At 47.9% G+C, this 20,907-nt stretch overlaps 1 protein-coding gene across 1 annotated transcript in view; it reads right to left on the bottom strand.

Annotated features, from left to right (window-relative positions):
• LOC119104801 (murinoglobulin-1) overlaps nt 1-20,907 on the bottom strand; it is a 61,905-nt gene that overhangs the window by 7,369 nt on the left and 33,629 nt on the right. The window contains exons 18-28 of the mRNA XM_037228522.1: nt 20,461-20,547; nt 20,089-20,231; nt 19,429-19,513; nt 17,819-17,962; nt 16,838-17,043; nt 10,203-10,288; nt 7,848-7,960; nt 4,478-4,628; nt 1,068-1,205; nt 418-518; nt 12-155 (exon numbers count right to left, since the gene is read on the bottom strand). Coding sequence (XP_037084417.1) covers nt 12-155; nt 418-518; nt 1,068-1,205; nt 4,478-4,628; nt 7,848-7,960; nt 10,203-10,288; nt 16,838-17,043; nt 17,819-17,962; nt 19,429-19,513; nt 20,089-20,231; nt 20,461-20,547 — 1,398 coding nt within the window. The remainder of the gene's footprint in view (nt 1-11; nt 156-417; nt 519-1,067; nt 1,206-4,477; nt 4,629-7,847; nt 7,961-10,202; nt 10,289-16,837; nt 17,044-17,818; nt 17,963-19,428; nt 19,514-20,088; nt 20,232-20,460; nt 20,548-20,907) is intronic.

The following is a 20,907-nucleotide window of genomic DNA, read 5'->3' on the forward strand; positions in this document are numbered from 1 at the left end:
AACAGCCCTACCTCGGCATAGAGCGTCTTGTTGGTCAGACTGATGCCGTGTTCCAGGCATTTGAAGCCCTTCTCCAGACTCCTGTTGCTGTATGCCCCGAGGCCGAGCATGACGAACGCCGTCAGGGCGGCCGGACCGCCCCGCTCCGTGCCGCCCTGGTGAGTCAACACACCGCCGTCATCGGGAGACCATCTCTGGGTCAGACCAGATGCAGACGTGGAGAACATTTGTGACATTATTCGTTTACGTCCTGACCATTTTACGGCACGTACGTACGCCTGCGACGTTTATCATTCTCACTCCACACTTCGACAACAGCCTGAGAGCCCTGGGCCCCGATACCCGCAGCACCAGCGCGGAGCCCCGGGATGCCGGAGTGATCTGTTCCATCCACCACCACGACGATGCATCACTCGCCTTGAGCTCTTTGTGAATGACGCTTCCAAGTAGAGGGAAGCAGCCGTCATTCTGCTGTTTTTGCACAAGCCAGTTGAAGCTATGCGAGGTCGCCACCTCGTCTGGGAAGGAGGTTGTGGTTAGTTAGTGAAGGGAACCAGCCGTTACTCTGCCTCTTCATTATCAGCCGTCTCTACAGTATCCCGTTACTGGTATTGGCTTACTTCTCGTCTGGACAGGCAGGTTGTGTTTAGCTAGGACCACCCATCCGTCACTGACCATGGGTGAGTGACTCTTCGTCTTCACGAGAATACTATGGTTGGTTGGTAAATGGAGGCAACCGTCACATACCCCTGTTGCTGCGGCAGAACAGTGTGGTTCCGGTATCTTTGTGGTCTTCGTTGATTCAACAAGCCATGCCGAGGTCACCCACCGCTTATTAAGCACCTCTGATCGCAGTCCAGCACTGCACTGACTAGCGCTTGTACTTTCACTGTCAATGATGATGTCCATGATGATAGCGATAATGACAATGACGATGCCCTTCACCAATATAGGTGCTTAGATAAACGCAACACTGAGCCCAGAATATACTCTAGAGACATTAGCGGTGTGGCTCGATTAATTTCCACGATCCAAATGTTTATCCTACCCCGACGAGTAGCACCTACCGATGTCGATGTACTCGGACGCCTCCTTGAAGGATTTAATGACGAAGGCGGTGAGCCACAGCGAGCCTTCCGGGTCATCCTGGCCGAACGAGGAGTAGGAGCCGTACAGACGCCTGTACCGCAGCTGGGTCTGGTACCCTAGGGTACAGCACGACGGGGTCAGAAGTACTTCGGGTGCCGTGACTGAATCTAGTACACCGGGCTGAGGTGATAGCTCGGAGGGGCCACAGTATTGCAGGTACCCTCAGCTGGTACACTGAACTACAAACAACATGACGTCCAGCTTACCCAAGACGAATGGTATTGCGCTGCCTTCTCACCGTCGCATCCAATCTCATTGACCCAATGATGTCCCCAACTGAGCTCAATGTTTATGTTTTACCTCCCTCTGTCGTTTACCGGGGATGCTCAGAAGCCAGAACCCGAAAGAGGTGGTAAAACCCCACAGTGGCAGCTGTCGTCTGAGTTATCACACGTGTAAAAAGGCAGCTGGGACGGTGGCCACACGTACCTACTTACTGCCGGACGTTACCTGACGTGCGCTCGCAATATGAGTGCAACAATTTACTCTTCTCTTAGGCGTTTGCGTCGATGTGCAAGTGTGAAAAGCATTGAGCATTGCTTCCAATATTTAATTGAGTTGCAATGTTCGTGTTTTGCGGTTAGCGGAAAGTGGTTTCAGTTGAGCGAGAACTGAGGACCTTAGGTGCTTCGCCGACCACGAGGTCACTCGATCAGCACCCTTTGCCCGGCCGGGTGGCCGAGGTCCGGAAGAAATCCGGTCCGGTTAGAGGGGTCAACGTTATGCAAGGCTATACAAGGTTGTCAAGGTTATACAAACTGTTTAAGCTGGTGACGGCGACTCTTGGCGACTCAACACTATTCACTTCTGCTATTGTTTCGATAAAGCCATGTTGCCGAAATATCAACCCAATTATATCTCCATCTCCTGGTTGTTCTCCGAGGAATAAGGCTAATACTATTGTCTTATCTAGATAACACTTGGGGCTCAAATCGTCGAGCGGACATCCAGTAGTCCCTGCCACTCCTACATTACTACGCAAGTGTCGCCCCTCCCTTCCTGCCCTGCTTCCCGCCCTTCTCTGGTGTTCACCATTCTGTCAGCCCAAGTTAGCTCCAAGTCCTTGGCAGGCAGGAAAACATCCGCGACAGCTGGGGTTTTGTGATGGCCCGTGAGCGTGACAAGCTTGCACCTAAAACGTGCAATGGAGTTAGTCAATAAGACAGATTGGTGTGCCGACCTGTAGCTGTTTTTGCAGTGCCAATGTTTCTTCCGGTTATACCCGTGTATTTTCGATTAAGATGTGCTAGTAGCTAAGTTGCAGACGATAGAGCATCCATGGCGGTGGAAACAACATCCGCCTTTGCGAGAATAGAGGTGTGTATTTAGATGAAGCAGAATGAACGAGACGAACGAACATCATGGAAGCGTGCCCCGTCACGTGTCTCATCGCCCGAATTTCTTCCCTCCCTTCTCCCAGCGAATCGGGTTCTCGGTCCCATCGGAATTAGCTGCATCCGCTGGCACTCAAGTGATTATTGGATGCAATCTGTATGAGCTAACTGGGTTGTAATAACATTATAAATTGGTTAAATGGTCGCAATGGTTGAATCAGTGTATTTCGGCTTGATGGCAGTGGTCAAGTCAACCTCATGATTTTAGTCGCACCGATCCCACGGAGATTTTGGGCGGGACATACCGCACGAAGATGCATAACAAACCACATCCATACCCACAGCCTTCGTTGCGAGTCCGTGGACTGAAACAGAGGCTTGCCACCTCTGTCTGAATAAAAAAGAAGCACTGAATGAATGAAGCCCATAAACTAATGACGACGACGTGATAAATAAATAATGACGTGCCCACGACGAATGCGTGGGACGATGGTCTCTGTGAGGGGACTGTCAAATGCATGTGAGGGGACTGTCAAATGCATGTGAGGGGACGATAGTCTCTGTGAGGGGACTGTCAAATGCGTGTGAGGGGACGATGGTCTCTGTGAGGGAACTATAAAATGCATGTGAGGGGTCCTGTAGGGCTTGGTTGCCACGAACACTCAAGGTCCTAAACCAGCATTCAGCGGTTTTCGCGGTTTTTGGTGGAGAGGAGCAGCATGTCACCCACTGGATAGGTGACACGCGATAGGGTGGCTAGAACAGGCACGACAAGGGAGGCACGAGACAAGGGAATATCCTCAGCCCTTCAGCTAGAGCAGCCAGGCCCGCTGCCAACAAACCCCAAGATGCACTTGGAAACGACGCGGAAGAGGACGGACGCTGGCTTCGGGACGGTGGAAAGCGTGGTAGGCATCACCCCGCGGTGGACATGTAGTTGACATTCACCGCAATACGCGTAGTGGGATGATACGATCATAAAGGCAGGCGTGGTCACCTGCTTAGAGGTCAAAAGCCAAGCTACACCCGTCCTCCTCTGTTCAATTCCCGTCATAATCCTCCCTATTCAACTCGCACATAATCAACTCCCGTTTAGTCTGGCGGTGTTTGCCACAGTTTAAGAAGTGGTCCATCTGCGCCGCGCTTGAAATGTGGAAGTGCGATGACGTATAGCTGTCAGGCCCCAACTAGCAAAAAATGATGAATGCATTTCATATGCTAGAAGGCCATTTGGCTAGACTTTATATGTGACCTACCATCGGCAAATGCTTGCGAAAACGAAACTTCGGACTTCCTTTCCCAGTACAGGGTTTCAGCCGCAGGGTGTCACCTTTGAACAACTTGGAAGCACGATAGTGAGCGGACCCTGTGAGCCGTCATAAGAGCCCGGGAGAAATCAGACGTTGTCATTTTCCCAGCACATAATCCACCCACGTCATATATCCCATCAGGATATACCCGGACGAGCCGGCACCGACAGACAAGAGGAAGCACATAGAGCGGGACATAATGTTTGGGTCCAGAATACCACCGATATTTCTACACCTCCAACAGGCTCTCATGGTGAAACGCGGCGGTGATGGCGATGGCCAAATCACGCCCTTCCAGAGCAGATGGACGCAAAAATGAGGAAAAAGGGAAACAAACAAAACAAAAATGATACCCAACTAACGGTACCACATCACACACCACCCACTACAACGCAGGTGCGCTCTTTCTCCATATCTTGCTAGTCGTGCCTCGGCACGTCTCCCACCTATGCCGACTTGGCGTCCTATGTTGCTGCTGCTTCCGTTCCGGCATGTCCAGTCCCACATAATGTAGCAGGGTCATAATCCGCCCCTAGTACGCCTTTTGCCCCTTAAAATCCGTGGTTTTGTGATGATTCTGCTCCATCGCAGCATCCCCAGGTATCACATACTGTCATGCCGTTAGTGGTCCGGTCCCACTCTCGGGACGTCAGCAGTCCGGTGTGCTCCAGGTCTCTATCTCACCTCGTCTCATGCCGTTGGTGGTCCGGTCCCGGTCCCGGCGAGTCAGCAGTCCGGTGTGCTCCAGGTACGCCCTCATGTGGATGTACGGCACGAAGGCCAACATGTTGGGCTCTCCTCCACTGGTCGGGATGTCAACCAGGCGACCCAAGTTCTGGCGGTCACGACCGTTGGTTATTATACACCGACGCGTCAACGAAGCAGTTTCCCCAGGTACATTGGGCTGAAAAGAGATAGCAACCCACTGGCAATGTGCAAATATATAAATATAATGTATGCATAGGTAAATTTACGATATAAATGTTACCAGTAAGACGCTATGCTAGGAGTGAAGTGGTCGAGGATTTAACCGGTGTGAGACATAACAACTTTCACCATGTATGAGATTTTCCGAAAGCAAAATAACAAACCCCAAACACTAAAGAAAACCGTGCGGTTTTCAAAACAAATAAACACATAGTTCTGACCACTGCGTTGGAAGTGTGCTATTAAAATGAGGTGAGCAAAAAAAGTAGCCCTGATATTTTTTTCGAAATGACCTATTTTGATCACTTTTAAACACAGAAAATAGTATACCATTTCTGTACAAAATGTAGAATTGCGACGAGAAACAATCATCTAAGGTGCCCATGCAGTCCCGTAACAAGTCTGGTGCACTCAAACTTTGACAACGCGCTATTGACATCGGTTTCCAACCGATGCCACTTGGTCAGTGGTTCTCATACTTTGTCCTAGGCTTTCACACTGTCCACATAACCCGGCAGCACATGAATGCCACACTCCCGGTTATAAACATTCGACGTCGCGAGCAAATTTATTGGTGAACTCTTTTTCTCGAGTTATACTTTTTCACAGATGAAACTACATTGAAATAAAACAACATCTTTGCCCTAACGGCAGGCGAGTTAGGCGGCGCACACCATCCCAGCAGTGTGGGACATCCCAGAAGCCGCTGTACGGGCGGCGTGATTTTCGACATCGTTGATTGGCTGTTCAAAGCGTGGGCGCGTGCGATGGGATGCAGTCGGGGCGGGACGGCCCCAAGTGACGTCAGAGTGACGACGCCCGACCGTCGGTGGTTGGCTGGTGGGTGCAACTAGTGGCTGTTAAACGGCTTTCGCCGGTGAGTGCAGCTAGTAGCTGTCAAACGGCTATTAAAAGAGTCTGAGTGACGTCAGGGTTACGACATCCGACCGCCGGCGGTTGGCTGGTGAGTGCAGCTTGTGGCTGTTAAACGGCCATCAAAAGTCTGAGTGACGTCAGAGTGACGATGCCCGACCGCCGGCGGTTGGTTAGTTAGTGCAGGTAGTGGCTGTTAAACGGCTAATAAAAGAGTTGGCCGTTAACATATCGTACAACAATATTTCGGTTGCATCTTTTACATTCGATACCGACCATAAACCTATTTACACGGCACTTCGTAACCGAGTACAGTGTTTATTTTTCTTAATAGAATTATGTTAGGTGCCGTTATCTGTATTTTGGGTACGATGTTCTTACATCATCATAATCTACGAATAGCCCTACTTGACGACTAGATGCCGACATGTCTCGCCACTGCTGTTCAGCCCAGCGCCTTCCGCAATCACAAGTTCCTCGAGTCGATCTTTTTTCAAAACCACCGTCGAGCAGTGAATTCAAGCGCTCTTAGACATGCATTCCTATCAGTATGGATAGTTCACCGAAGCAAGTCAAGAAGGCTTTATTACATCACAACATTTAAACAACCTCATGGATAATTCTGGTACCACCATCATATCTCTCTTATCAGGCATAAATAAGTGTGCATCCAGCAGTGCATCGAGCGATGATTCCCTTGTTTTTTGGAGGGACTGCACGTTTTATGTTTGATGTGATAGAGCTAATAATAAGAAACTGAATTATTACAGCTGTGTGTGCGGAAAATAATTATATAAGATGTTTGCGCGAAAAATGTTGTGCGTTACGAACGGGTAGAAAAGCTTGATGCACGTATGACATTCATGTATCTAGTAGCTAGTGGGCCAACGTTTGGCTAGAATAATGATGTTATACAATTTGCATCACTGGTAACCCAAATATATATGCAGGCAGGTTTTTAGCGTGTGAATGTAACGTTTAATAGTAGCTTCGGCAAAAATTGAGTGGAGAAGCTCTCAGAGCCGAAAGCTTGGCAACCCCATTTTTACACAAAGTGTTGTATTATGAGGCCATGACCCTGCTGTTTGTTTAATAACGAGTCTCTCAAACCGGCATTTAGTCAAAACATGTCTATAGCTGCTGGATACAAAGGACTGGGCTGTGCTTTACTGTGCCATTCGTGGTCAGTCTATCACTGTGCAGGCCAATTTGCGTGATGTTTTATTGGTTTCGAAAAAAAAACATGTCGCCTGTTTTTCTGTCCACTATTGGCAGAGTTATGAGATGACGCTCTCTTTGATTGCTTATTACTTTGTTGTTAATACAGTTTCCCACATCGAATCAGTGATTCTCCGTCTTGATCTGATCTGTTTCCGAATCTGACGCCAATGCTCAGCCTAAACACACAGGATGTTCGCTGCCAGGAACGCGTGCGACCAGCAGCACACATCGATCCAAATCTCTACGCTTACGGCTATCCACGCTCTCACCAGTCGACACGAACTGCATCCGCTTAACGCCGACACCGGATTGTCTAGATAAGCGTTCGGTTTCGCTTCGCGTTTTGCAGCGTTTTGCGCGTTCAGTAGCCAGATACACCGATTTAAACAGAGAAGGCACAAATGATGGTCGTTTTTGCGGTATCACATCGTGGTACTATATCATAGTGCTAGGGGTTTAATGGCATCGCACTCCCAATTACAACCGCTTACCCCACATTTCACTTTCAGAAACGTGATCACTGTCTAAAATCAAGATGTAGATTCGGCTTAAATAAACGTTTAACGTTTTAAAACCTGACCTTATAGAAGACCGGGAGCACTTCATTTTTAAGACTAGGCAAAACTTTAACAAAATTAAGAAAAGCACCCTCTTCTTGATTTGCAACGTCAACATAACAGAAATACCGTATTGTCAAACGCGTTACGGTACGTCTTTCCAGCATATCTTGGAATCGTGTCCAAATTTTCAGTACGCTAAAATGGGCGTTCATTGTGCGTGTTTCTCACAAAGATCGCAACTCTAGATCTTCTAATTTCTCGTTGTTGGTGTTTTTCGGAGAACTGCACGGCGATCTGCGGCTAGCGCAGGCGGGGGGGGGGGGGGGGGGAGGGGGCGGTAACCGACGACCCCGCCGACACTGCGGCGGGCCGACACACGTTTCTGTCACATTTGTTGCTCCTCTGTAGCATCTGTGCGTGTCCTGGATCAAAGCTGGATCTACAGAGCGAAGGCAAATCTGGGACGGACTCACATCGTATGAAGGTCCGAGCAGATCCCCCACCACGGAGAAATAGGCCCGCTCAGAGCCCGGCACCAGGCCTTCAGGAGCCACCATCGGGATCCGCTCCACGTGAGGCTCAGCTCCTGGCACATCAGGAGCAAGTCATGGTGCGGCTATAACAGGAGGCCCGGCCGCATCATGGACTAAGACGCATCTGAGCGATCCAAGATATACTCGTTGACATTAGGGCCGACAGTCGTGAAAGCAAAACATGTTTTCATGTTGTTCAAAACACGTGTTCATAGGCGTCGTCGCGCCAATTCACAAAACGTCATTTGGTTGTTCGTTGGATTTCAATCCATTCACAAAACCGCACCTGGGTTCGTGGCACGAACAACTGCAGTTTAACGCTACGCAGCGAAAGTAGTTTGTGGTTTTATCGCAAACAATTCTGACTTAAACGTGAAGTAAAGTATGCTATGGTTTACAATGCGCTAAAACTGTTCGCGAAGGTGGACCTCGCGGACTACGAGAGCTGCCTAGCGCACCAAACGCCCAAATGCGCAGGGGCCGCGCAGCCGGGGGAGGTCAGAAGGGGCAGTCGCTCACACCCCTGCTGGCAGGCTGGGGGGGGGGGGGGAATTGCTTGTTTTATGTTTACCCGTATGTTACCAAAATCCAGCCCGAGGAGGTCCCCATAGCTTAGCTAATCTAGACCAAGGAGGTCCCCATAGCTTAGCTAATCCAGACCAAGGAGGTCCCCATAGCTTAGCTAATCCAGACCAAGGAGGTCCCCATAGCTTAGCTAATCCAGACCGAGGAGGTCCCCATAGCTTAGCTAATCCAGACCAAGGAGGTCCCCATAGCTTAGCTAATCCAGACCGAGGAGGTCCCCATAGCTTAGCTAATCCAGACCAAGGAGGTCCCCATAGCTTAGCTAATCCAGACCAAGGAGGTCCCCATAGCTTAGCTAATCCAGACCGAGGAGGTCCCCATAGCTTAGCTAATCCAGACCGAGGAGGTCCCCATAGCTTAGCTAATCCAGACCGAGGAGGTCCCCATAGCTTAGCTAATCCAGACCAAGGAGGTCCCCATAGCTTAGCTAATCCAGACCGAGGAGGTCCCCATAGCTTAGCTAATCCAGACCGAGGAGGTCCCCATAGCTTAGCTAGAGTGTAATAAATAGGGTTCTGAAGACCATTTGCTGCATCGGGACGCCTGTTTTCTGGATTCTCAGGCCAACTTTACGAATAAGGTAGCCGATGCTCTAGATTAAATGCCAAAATGTTGTGTTAAGGAGGCATCTCTGTTGGCTCGGGAGGCCCCATATGGACTAGGAGGGCCTGTTCTGGGTTCAGAGGCACCCTTTATAAAAAAAACACCATTTCTGGAGTTGAACCTTTTCATGCATCAGATAGCCGCGGTTTCGAATCAGGATGGCCTGTGCTATTGCGAGGCCCCTTGGCTAGATTTGGAGGACCCCTTCGTGAATGGGAAGCATCGTGTTCTGGATTAGGAGTCCCCTCAATGAGTCATGAAGTTTTGCTTCTGATCACTGAGACCCCTTGCTAGACAACTAGAAGACTCCCGTTCTGTTTTTTTTTTTCTATTGCCGACATTTATTAAACTTGATACGGTGCATGTTACTATTTGATAAAGCAGCATATGCATTTGGCACCTCTATCCCTTCCATACTACCTTCCCCAAAAGGGCCCCCTGGGATGTAGCCCCATTCTTTCCACAAGGCCCCCTTCAAAATCCAGTCCCCCAAGTCGAAATTCGTGGTGCCAACCGAGTAAACACATCTGTATTAAATTATATTGATGGCTTAATTAGCTGGTTTTTTTTTAGCGTCACCAAAACAATGAATTCGATCATATTCCTGCTACCAACACGAGGCACTGAAGGACCTCAAACACCGTCACACCCATTGGCTCTAAGGCACGTCGTCAGACCGCTCTCACCGTGCAACACACGCGCACACGCACGCGCACGGGCACGGACACGCACACGTGCACACATACACACATACAAGCGCACATGCGCGCACGCATACACATACGCACGTACACACGCACACACGCGCGCGCGTACCCACACACGCACACGCACACGCACACGCACACGCACACGCACACGCACACACACACACACACACACACACACACACACACACACACACACACACCACACACACACACACACACACACACACATACACACACACACACACACACACACACACACACACACACACACACACACACACACACACAAACATGCGCGCGCGCACGTACGCACGCAACGTAACACACGCGCGCACGCACCGCTAGACTAAACCAGGACCAGCGTACAAATGGCTCTGTCACAAGAGTCATCACTCACCTTCGTCCAGGCACACGAACCGTGACGTTGTTTCCTCCTGCGGGAATCCCTCGGGCTTGACCACTAGCGGACGGATGACCGTGTCACTGCCGGTCACAGCAGGAGGATCACGGTGTTTGTGTTGCCAATAACGTGCCAAACGCAGAGACATGAGATATTAAAAGCTTGGAAAATTTCACTTAGGCCACTTTTAAGACAAGGCTTTCCATGTTTCCCCTTCCTGTTCAGGATCCTGCTTCTTTGAGCGTTTGCAGCAAACTGGAAGACAAAAAACAGACGCCACTGACGTCAGTCACAACTTCATTCCTGATAGATTGTGGCTTTTGGTGTTCGCAGTGACTCGGACGACACAAATTTAATGAGATGTTATGTCTTATCATTGTCGGGCGTGAGAAAAGTTTCTTCGTTACTTGGTCAACGCAAGAACGAAATGACGTCACGGTTTAATTTTTTATCTCAGTTTGCGCCCATGGACGACGGCAGGTGGCACAAATGTCTTGCGTAGCGTAGCGTAGCCCGCGTAGTGTGTGCGAACGAAAATTCTCGTGTCTCGCATGCACAGTTGCGCTCTCAAAAATTACTAACTGTAAGTAGAATATGTCGCGCTGCGACCACAATAGGGAAAACATGAGCACAGTGGCATGAATAATAGACCATTTCTTTGCGCGCTGCGAATGCATCCACAGTCGCATTCACCACTCGAGGGCATAGGCAGCATGATGGACAAAAAACAGCCTTTTGGTTTCCGAAGTGATGAAACCCATCCTGGATCACCATGTAGAGCTGAACGTGCGATACAGCTCAAAGCAGAAACATAACTCTTGAACTGTCAAAGGGCTTTGGCAAAACACAAAAAATGAGATCACTACATGGTCACAACAAGTGCTACTGACACCGAGGCCTCACCTTGATGTTGACATCAAGAATTCGGCATGATGAGGGTACCGTGGGTGGGCAAACGTCGATGAGCCAAGCCACCTGATTGGACATTGTAGGTAGCTTGGCATTTAGCTAGGGTGTGACTCATAGCTAAGATGAGTTCGTTGCTACTTTCTCCGCTGTTTCACACACACTTCACTATCCCGTATCAGAGTGTGAAACACTAAGACAAAGTACTAAAGCTGGTGTCATGGCACTTACGTTTGACTCGCGGCAATGTTCGACGAGACTCCAGCCCCCTCCCCCCCCCCCCCGCCCCTCTGCTTTTTTGTCTCCCTTCTCCTAGAACCCAAATTTATTGCCTCCTACAAACTAAGGCGTAATAAAGCTGAGAGTCATGACTACGGACGCCAGATACATTACGGTTTCCGTTGTACCCTTATAATGGTTCTACATAAATGTGTTGCACGCAAGGAATGTGGCGAATTGACCCGAGGAGAGGGCTACATACGGCTCGAAAAATCTGACGCAAAGAATGCGCAAAGAATGTCGCCTGGAAGTAGGCGAGGAGATGCATAGAGAGACGGGAAAACCACAGTCATAATATCTCTCTCATCCGAACACACCAGATTTTTAGCCCATTGCGTACATCCCAGATAAACACAACCAGCCTGATAAAGAAAAGTTACTTCTTACCGAAGTAATAACCTGGCCGAAGTAACTTCGGTGCAACTCCTTTCTTTTTTGCCATTTTTATAAATCTGGCACCACCCTTGCGAGGTATATCATAAAATGCAGAGGCTGAAATAATTTCAGCGGCGATACATGGGTTAGTCGCCATGGTCGCAATGTCGTGGTTTTGGACCCGGGAGTTTTGGACGCCCGCAATTAATCCGGAAATACCGCTGGGTGGTATGAACGGTGTGGGCATGAATGGGTTAACTCAGCGATATATTTGGGATTCGCACGAACCATTAATTCATAGATTACTGACGCTCACTTCTTCGTTTCGCTGGATTACAGATATCTTGTACATCTTAAATCGCTCCGCTACCTGCAAATCTGTTTGATCTGTGTGTTCATGGCCCATCCCTGTACTGCGTGCGAATGCGCCAGGGGCTAGAGGACAAAATTCAACTGACATCGCTGAATATCCTTACCGTAGAATATGCATTTTGTGGGCTTACATCATGTCTGCTGTTGTCATAGCAAGAAAAAAAATGGCTGCCAACATCCGGGAACCTCAACATCACGAATCCGCGCCATGTGGAAGAGATGCAGGCCTTTATTACAGCTCGCCAGTAATATTCACCGCACTTTTTGGCGTCTGTTTGTGATGGCCACACAAGTTTACAATGCAAACTGTACCTGTATCGATCTTCTCACATACACGCAAAACGTCCTCCCAGCGTCCAAAGACGGCCCCTGACATGCTGACATCACTTCATAGCAATTTTCAGCAATTTTCCATTTTTTTCAGCAATTTCCCACTGTAGGTTGATTCTTGACATCCATGTCCTGTTCCTGTTCTGGCCATGTGCCGACTTGTCTACAATCACCACTGCTGATGTTCCGAAAAGGCAAAGAATTAAAGCGGTTTAAATTTAGTTCTGTTTCAAAGTAAATTCGTTCTCAAAGATCAACTTATCTGCGTTTATGAAACACGACTCATGTTTGCTGATGTATGAAAGTAGTAACTCCTCCCTCCACATTTCCTCACAATGGTAGAAAATGGTAGGATTTACCACGCTTAGAGATGCATAGTTACTCTTTACTTTAAGCAGCTGCATTCGAAGTAGAAGCTTGTGAAATTAATCATTTCTTCTAACATGCATACCTTTATCTCATCATGAAACTGATCCATGTTTTGTTATTTTGCTGGTGCAGGCAAATCTCTGATTTATCCCCATCGGAGTCACCGGACTCGGAATCACGGGCGGCGGGTGATGAGCTGCCATATTCGCACCAATCAACCACGTGCCATCAGTTATCAAACACCACCGCTACGGCTGAAACCAGGGCGCTAGAATCGCTTTTGAACTAGGGTGGGAGTGAAAAATTTCATCGCAAAAAGACCGTGCGGGAGTGAAAAAATCAATTCACAAAATATGGAGCTTATGAGCTCGCGACTGATGCTTCAGCAAACCAAGACATCTGTTTCAAGTTGGCATGGACGTGATATCAGGAACCTGACAAAACTATTTCGTTTTTTTAAGATCTTAGGCCATTAAAGTGAAACAGAATACATTAGCACGCGCTCGGGTGGGGGGGGGCAAATTCACCCCCCTCCCCGAGGGCTTTTCCCAAATGGTTTCTGAACGGCGCGGCGTAGCCGCGCCAAATTTTGCATAGCTGTAGAAAATTGCATAGCGGATCGTTTGACATAAACATGTGAGATGTACCTTGTAAGGTCGCTGATCTATGACAGGTCAAAGTCAGCCCATGGTTTCAGCGAAGGCAATTTCTTTGGAATCGTTCGATCTGATACAACAACGGAGTGTTTGACGAAGACATACAATTCTGAGATGCTTTTTTAGGCACCAAAAATTTTGAATGAGAAAATTACGTTGACCAAAGGTCAGGTATGAAGGTCAGACTAAGGCCAAAACCAACCTGATCTACTACTCTAGAGCTTGCTGTATGAGATAGCTTTTGGTGCTCATTTCGAATTTGTTCACAGCAGGAACCACATTATGCATGTTCAGTTGACTTTTTAGAGGTCAGAACAGGCCATTGACCTAAGATGACCCGGGTTGAACTTCTTGTTTTAGGAACATACTGCCTAGCGTAATCTTTGTCGCTTATTCAAATGCAAAACTCAGAGCAGCATTGTATCATTTTGGTCACCATGACCTTCAAAGGGTCAAACAAGGTCAATGACCTCAAATGGGCTTGTGACCTTTTGCTTAGAGACAGTTGCCTGGGTTCTGGAGGAGCTTTGGAGACCAACCTGGAATTTGACCTTGTTTGACCTTATTTGACCTGGATGTCATGACCTAGGAAGCTGAAACCTGAACCTAAGTGAGTTCACGTATAGGTCAAGACACCCTTTAAAATTTGGTGTCTCTAGCTTTCTTAGTTCCCGAGATCTCAGAGGGGGTCAAATTGCCCCCCCCCCCCCGCCACCCGAGCGAAGGGTATCTAGCCGGCCAACCGGGTGCGTGTTAAAGCATAGTAATTTCATGACAGCATTATGAGCATAACAAATTATTAACACCAATAATTCGATGCTGCGCTTTTTAATTCCCTTTCACAGCACTTTTGACACATACCAAAGCAAAGGAATTCAATAATAAAATAACAACAGAAAATTCAACAAGCATAAAACACTCAAACAAAAAACCTTGGACTCCTACACATCAGCCCATCACCAAGTCAAACCCAATAGACATACTTCTGGCTTCTGTTAAGATGGGGTCAGGGAAAACAAACATTTTGTCACTGCTTCTCACAAAATACCAATGCTTACTTCCATGAAAGTAGCCCATGCCTAACCTAAAGAGGCCTTACATCATCTTATCCTGTATAACCTGTTGGTATCACAGCAGCAGTTGTGAGTTACTGATTTTTGCACAATTCCTATTGCCACTTGTCATGCACTTGACCAACTTAACCTAACTTAGAGTAGCCCATATGATGAACATCATCTTAACTCAGCTATCTGCTGACAGCAGCTCTTGTGATAAAAACATGATACCTATAGCTAGTTGTTGGCTGGTTTCAACTTGCATTTTTATTCAGTTCATTTATGTATGCTTGTTGACATCAGACAAAGTTGACAGCACACAAATCAAAACATTTTAAGTCACCTTGAACAACTTATTTTGATTGTCATGGTTAACCTATGTCAGGGGCAATAATGAGTAAGCTCCACAAAACAATATCTCTCTTCCAAAAGTAACATAACTTTTAGATGACCATGCCAGTATTGCTGCTTGCCTTTTCAGCTGCAGCAAATGCATCCATTTAGGCTTGTCTATTCATATTTAATGACAAAGTTTGAGATGTTGGCTTCACGTTTTAAATGGGATGGTCTGACTATTCGTTACAAACTAATATTTAATTATATTATAATATTATGATTAATTATAATTGCTGTGCAGCATAGAGTACCGTGTTGAGAATAAAGTGCATATATACAGTACAGTCATTTGCCGGTCAGCAAACCATGACAACTATAGAAAAAATCTGGCTAAAGCAGCCATGAGCGACCACTTTATGAAGTTTGGCTCAAACGACCAAGAATATGGAACGAAATAAGCCCATTGTATGCCTTGTTACATCACAATTTGTCTTATGGCAAAACTCAATGCATTAAAACAGAAAATGGCTAACTCTGGTTACCAATCATGTGTTGAAAGCAGGTAAGGTAAGCAATTACTTGGTGTACAAGAGACTTACTGGCTTCTTTTTGCTCCCACAAAAACAAAAATGCAGTGCCTTTTGCATCGTCTGCTGGCAGACAGAGTCATCCGACTCACCTCCCTCCCCCCTCTCCCCAAATATAGACATCAACCATGCCCACCAACCTTCGAGATTAAAACGCGAAACAAAAAAGAGGTATGCATGGTAAACATCTCCAGAGGGCAGAATTTCGCCATCAAACATTTCTGTTTTAGCTGCGTCAGGTCTGTCCGAAGGCTCTGTATGGCAGCATTGGAATAGCCTTGCCAGGTGGCCTGGTGAGTCAAACATTCGAGAGGCTTGGATTTATCATTACTGAGCACCGCCATAAACCAAGAAAACGGTTAACCGAAGGTTTAAGAGGGCAAAATGGCGGTAAAAATAAGTTCCGTGGTTCGAATTGCATCCTTCATTCCCTGTGAATTGTTGACGCTTGGGTGCATATCAAATATGTTTGGGCGGCTGGCGAATTAATCCAACTGATGTATGAAATACGTACAGGTTTGTAGTTGGAGCATCTTGCAGAGAAATTGGTCAAAATTGTAAGCAGCAGATGGTACTTCTAAAAACAATTGAAAAGGAAGGAAGTATAAAGTGATATCACGCTGGTATGATAAGAAAAACAAAAGTAGCTAAATAAATATAAAAACTGGTGCTTTTCTCGCAAAATTTTGTAATCAGGTGATTTCACTTAAAATCTGTGAATATAAGTGCTCAAATTGTGATATTGATCTTGTAAGTATAATTTAGAAGACATTTCTTGAGTTTTTCACTCATGCATTTCGGGAGTGATGCAATTTAGTGGTCAAGTTTCTTCGGGAAAAAAGAAATACGTAGAGTAAAATTCTCTACCAGGCCTTGTTGGTGTTTGCACCAGGCTCTGCTTTCGTGGTGTGGTGGTGAGACCCCCAAAAATAGGGGTTGCGTGAAAACCTTGCATATGGCGCCCAGCTGCAGATTGTGATGCATTTTGTAAACAAACCAAACTTAATGCGTGCCAGCGGCTGGGGTCGCTGGGGTTCTTGGGCCTGGAGGTACCTGGTGCACTTGCTCTGTGCATACAGACATGCTTCAGATGTAGGTGAGGCAGGACATAGCCATAGGTATCCAGGTTCTGCGGAGCCTTGTTTATGCTTGGTGGTTTTAAGTGAGCTCGGTTTGGGATGACATCCGAATACCTCAGAAAGGGAAATAGGGGTTTGGCATGTGCGATTACACATTGCCAGGCGGGAGTGAAAAATTGACATAAAATATGGGGAAAAGGAGTGAAAATTTCCTCCTCACAGGGCGTTGCTTTACGCCCAACGTCGGCAATTTTAGGACACTGGATGAAACAACAATCGAAAGCCCACCTGCCGGGGCCGACGGCGTTCGGCTGGTCACAGTTGCCGTCTCGGAGTCTGGCCGTGACGGAGATGTTGACCTCGCCCAGAGAGGTGAAGGTCAGCGGGAAGTGGCTGACCTTGGAGCGGCCCGCCGGCACACAGAGGTCAATGCCCGCGGGCGAGACCTCGTCCGCGAGCGAGTAATCCTCCGACGCCGCCAGCTCCAGGTACACCTGCCGGGAACGGGGAACTCTAACGTCTGGGGCACAGCTGTGCTGTTGGTGTGCACTGCAACATCTGCGGATGGTGACTGGTGTGCACTGCAATGTCTCGTAATGTCGCCAGATGATATCTGAGATGGGGTGGCCTAATGTGTGGAGCTAAGCAATGTCACGTCTAGGACACAGGTACTACTAATGTTTGGCCAAGTGTTTTGACTGGTGCTTTAGTGGCTGGGGATGGAGATTGTATTATCTGGCAAAGGTGGCAACTGTTTCTTGGTGAGCATGCACTCGACGAACCTGCCAGATTGCTGCGTCCAAAGATGTACGCTTTAATGTTCCACCAGGCGACCTTGGCTTGAATAAAACACATTGCAATTCGTGTGCAGTTTGAATTTCAATGTTTGGTTGCAATCAGCTTTGCACTGCAATTAAATGCAATTATATTGCATTTCAACTGTACCTCAATTGCAATGGCGTTCAATGATGGGCTACGAAACATCTGACGACATGTCTATGTCAAAACATCTGACGACATGTCATGTCATCTGACATGTCTAACGGTCAGGACAGGTGCAACGTCAGGTATAACGCTAGGTATGTTTCTCTGCGGGTACGCCGGTATGTTGTGTAAGTAGAATTTTTATGTCCATCTGCGAGTGTGATCGGGTTCCTGCAATCAGCACGTAATGACAATCAGTTCCCAACAGAACAGATTAGCAGCTGCACTCACGTGAAAACGTCACAGACGATCTAAAATGTAAAGAGCATTTTGTGACCCTCTTACCGACAGACTGGAGTCGAGGAAGTTGAACACGGTGGATGCCATCTTTAGGATCTCTCCGCGCTTCACGGAGTACGGCAGCGTGACCTCCGCGAAGAACGGCTTGAAGGTCCTGATGTCTGTTTTTTTGGAGACACCGAATCCGTCCTGGCAGCACGCGATGACGTCATGGTCAGTGCATGACAAATGTACGGACAGGCAAGTCGTTGTTGTTCACCAATGGGTGCTTGAAGTGCTTGAGCTTCGAGGATTGCATTGTGTTGTTTTTCCCATGGAACAGACTTACAGAACGTTATATTACGAGATGTCGTTGCAAGATATGTTTAAGATCAGCATTAACCAAAATTTCAGCTGTCCGGAAGACAAACCGTGTACAGACATTGCGCACCTGAAACCCTCGTTAGTTTCAGTTCATCCAACCAACAAAAAATTCAGGAGGGTGTCCCTCTTTTAAAGCATATTTCAAATGCATACTCTAGTGAAACTTTAGGACTGGTTACCTCTAATGATGACACTATAGTGCAACTGCAACACTGTCAATGCATGATAAGGATATCAATTATATTTATTTTCGTGTCCAAAGTACACCGCCAACGCAGTGTAACAGCACTACGCCTTTTCCTTACAGTTGTGACCATCGTTATCATGACAATGATCGTACGTACCTATACTGGTGCGAACATTATAACGTTTGCGATTGCTCAGCGGGCACGAGCCTGCTACCGAGAAGTTGTTTGGGCGAAGTTCAAACCAGTGCGCCACATGGATCATGTGATACCCCCATTTCCAAAGTCAAGGTACGCCTCGAAAAGAGCCATGTGTTAAACGCCATAGGGAAAAATCTAAGCCATAGTGTAGAGCTTTGTTGAATTCGCGGGATAATAGCTTGATTTTCGCATATGGTTTTTGTGCACAGAAGTGTTTCAAGCCTTGGTGGTATTTATCACGCAAACGTTTGCATACATCAGTGTGTTGTAAAGGTTGCAGAATGCACACGTTGGAAAAGCGTTGCAAATAAAATACTCTACCGTCACGCGGTGAGGCGGAAATTAAATAAGATTTCTCTCGCAGGGTCGGCTGCCCAAAATAAAAATCATGAGCCATTCAGAAGGATTTCGAGTAAACTGATATGGCTCCTCAAAACGTAGGCGTCTGATCTAACAATATGTGAAAAGTAGAAAAATGTGGAACGCTCCCTTTAATTTCCCATAAATACGTCATTTACCGCAGACGGAAATTCTCTTAAACCCCACAAACAGAACTTCACCCGCCATGGGCCTGGAAATCTCCAACAGCCTGAGGCCGCAAACCTCTGCCATGCCCAGGGGCGAAACTACCCTCCGGTCTAGAACAGAGAAATCCCGCACTACCTGGGGCCGAGGGCTAAAATCCCGCACCACCTGGGGCCAAGAGCTAAAATTTCGCACTAACTGGGGCCGAGAGCTAAAATCCCGCACTACCGGGGGCCGAGAGCTAAAATTCCGCACTACCTGGGGTCGACAGCTTCCAGCCTACGCAGGGGCGGAAATTATCACGTACCTGGGACTGGGAATCACGAACGACTTTGGATTGAGAGCTGTTCACCTACCTGAGAGTCGGATCTTTCCATTTACCTGGGGGTGGGAGCAGACGGCGGAGCCGACCCACGACGTGATGGTGTCTGGCATGTCTTGGGTCAGCACTTTGATGCCTTCCGGGCTGTTGGCACAGAAGGTTCCAGAGTCGGTGAGGAAGCGGGGAAGCCAACCGGTGACAAAGGTAACGGTCACTGTTTGAAGTGCGAACTAACACCACGCTAAGGAATAATGGTGATGCGCTTGAGGAAACAGTTCACCTTGAAAACAAAATGGACGATCCCAGGAGCATAAAAGAGGTGTCACGTATGCCACGCGGCACGATACCGAGTTGAAAGACTGGATCAAAACGTGTATATAACACGAAGAAGGATAGGTTTACATCTGGGTGGACTCAAGTACGGTAAACTTAAGAAAAGACATGTAAGTTTCAATACAGCTGAGCAGCTCATTTACCCCGTCTGATCTACCGAGTGGCTCGTGCCTGCGACCCCTTTAACAGTGCGCATGTTGCAGGAATATCAAAATACTAAATCACAGTCGGTAATCACAAGCAAAAACGATGGAATACAGCGCAAAGAGCGAGCGTATCTGACCACCACAACGACGCCATCTGAAGAACAGCCTACATAGGTACAGGCTAGCCCTCAGAGGAACGGGTCAGCTGCCTGCACCGCATTCATCAGACTTCTGGCTCACCCAATCGTCTCGATGGAATAGAGGAACGCCTCCGGGAAAAAGTCGCGAATCTGTTCCTCGATCCGACCTAGTTGGCCTACTGTTCCAGCTCCTGTCGATGGTCCACCACTGCTTGCGTGTACCCTCGGGGGTGCAAACTGCACCTGTGGAGCTCCGAAGCGTCTGTCAGGGTCAGGCCGCGCCTGGCGGCAAAGGAAGCACCGGAAGACAGAGACACCATGCACTCGGCTGAGCATGTGTCACACGTCACGGTATGGTTCGCCCAACAAAACTCAGAGCGTAGCCACGCGATCGCATCTATCCCGAAGTCGACGTGGCTCACCCACGGTCTTCACGCGCTTCTTGCACGTTTCATTGGCGAGAATGACTTACCCCTGCTGGCGAAGGAGGAACCTTCATCTTTATGTAGCAGGGCCTCGTCTCCAACACCAGGTTGGTTACCACCAGAAAGCCCGTCTCCTGAGGCGGCAAGGGCGGGCAGAGTACTCAGTTATGTCCACCCTTGTCTCATGGACATGTCATATTGTCACAAGTCCACTCACTGTCTTATGGACACCTCATATTGTCATAAATCTACTCACTGTCTTATGGACATCTTCTTTGGAGGAGTTGGACGTTTTGCTAGCTAAGCATTCAAATACGTAAGATCCTGCACGTCATGCGCGCCTTCATTAAACACGCATGTAAATTGTCTTGCATCTTGCCAGCATTAAGCTGCTAAATAGAAGTGCGTGCGTGCGTGCGTGCGTGCGTGCGTGCGTGCGTGCGTGCGTGCGTGCGTGCGTGCGTGCGTGCGTGCGTGCGCGCGCGCGTGCGTGT

Source organism: Pollicipes pollicipes, unplaced genomic scaffold (genome assembly GCF_011947565.3).
Source record: "Pollicipes pollicipes isolate AB1234 unplaced genomic scaffold, Ppol_2.1 Scaffold_6052;HRSCAF=7182_pilon_pilon_pilon, whole genome shotgun sequence".
Taxonomy (NCBI): Eukaryota; Metazoa; Arthropoda; class Thecostraca; order Pollicipedomorpha; family Pollicipedidae; genus Pollicipes; species Pollicipes pollicipes.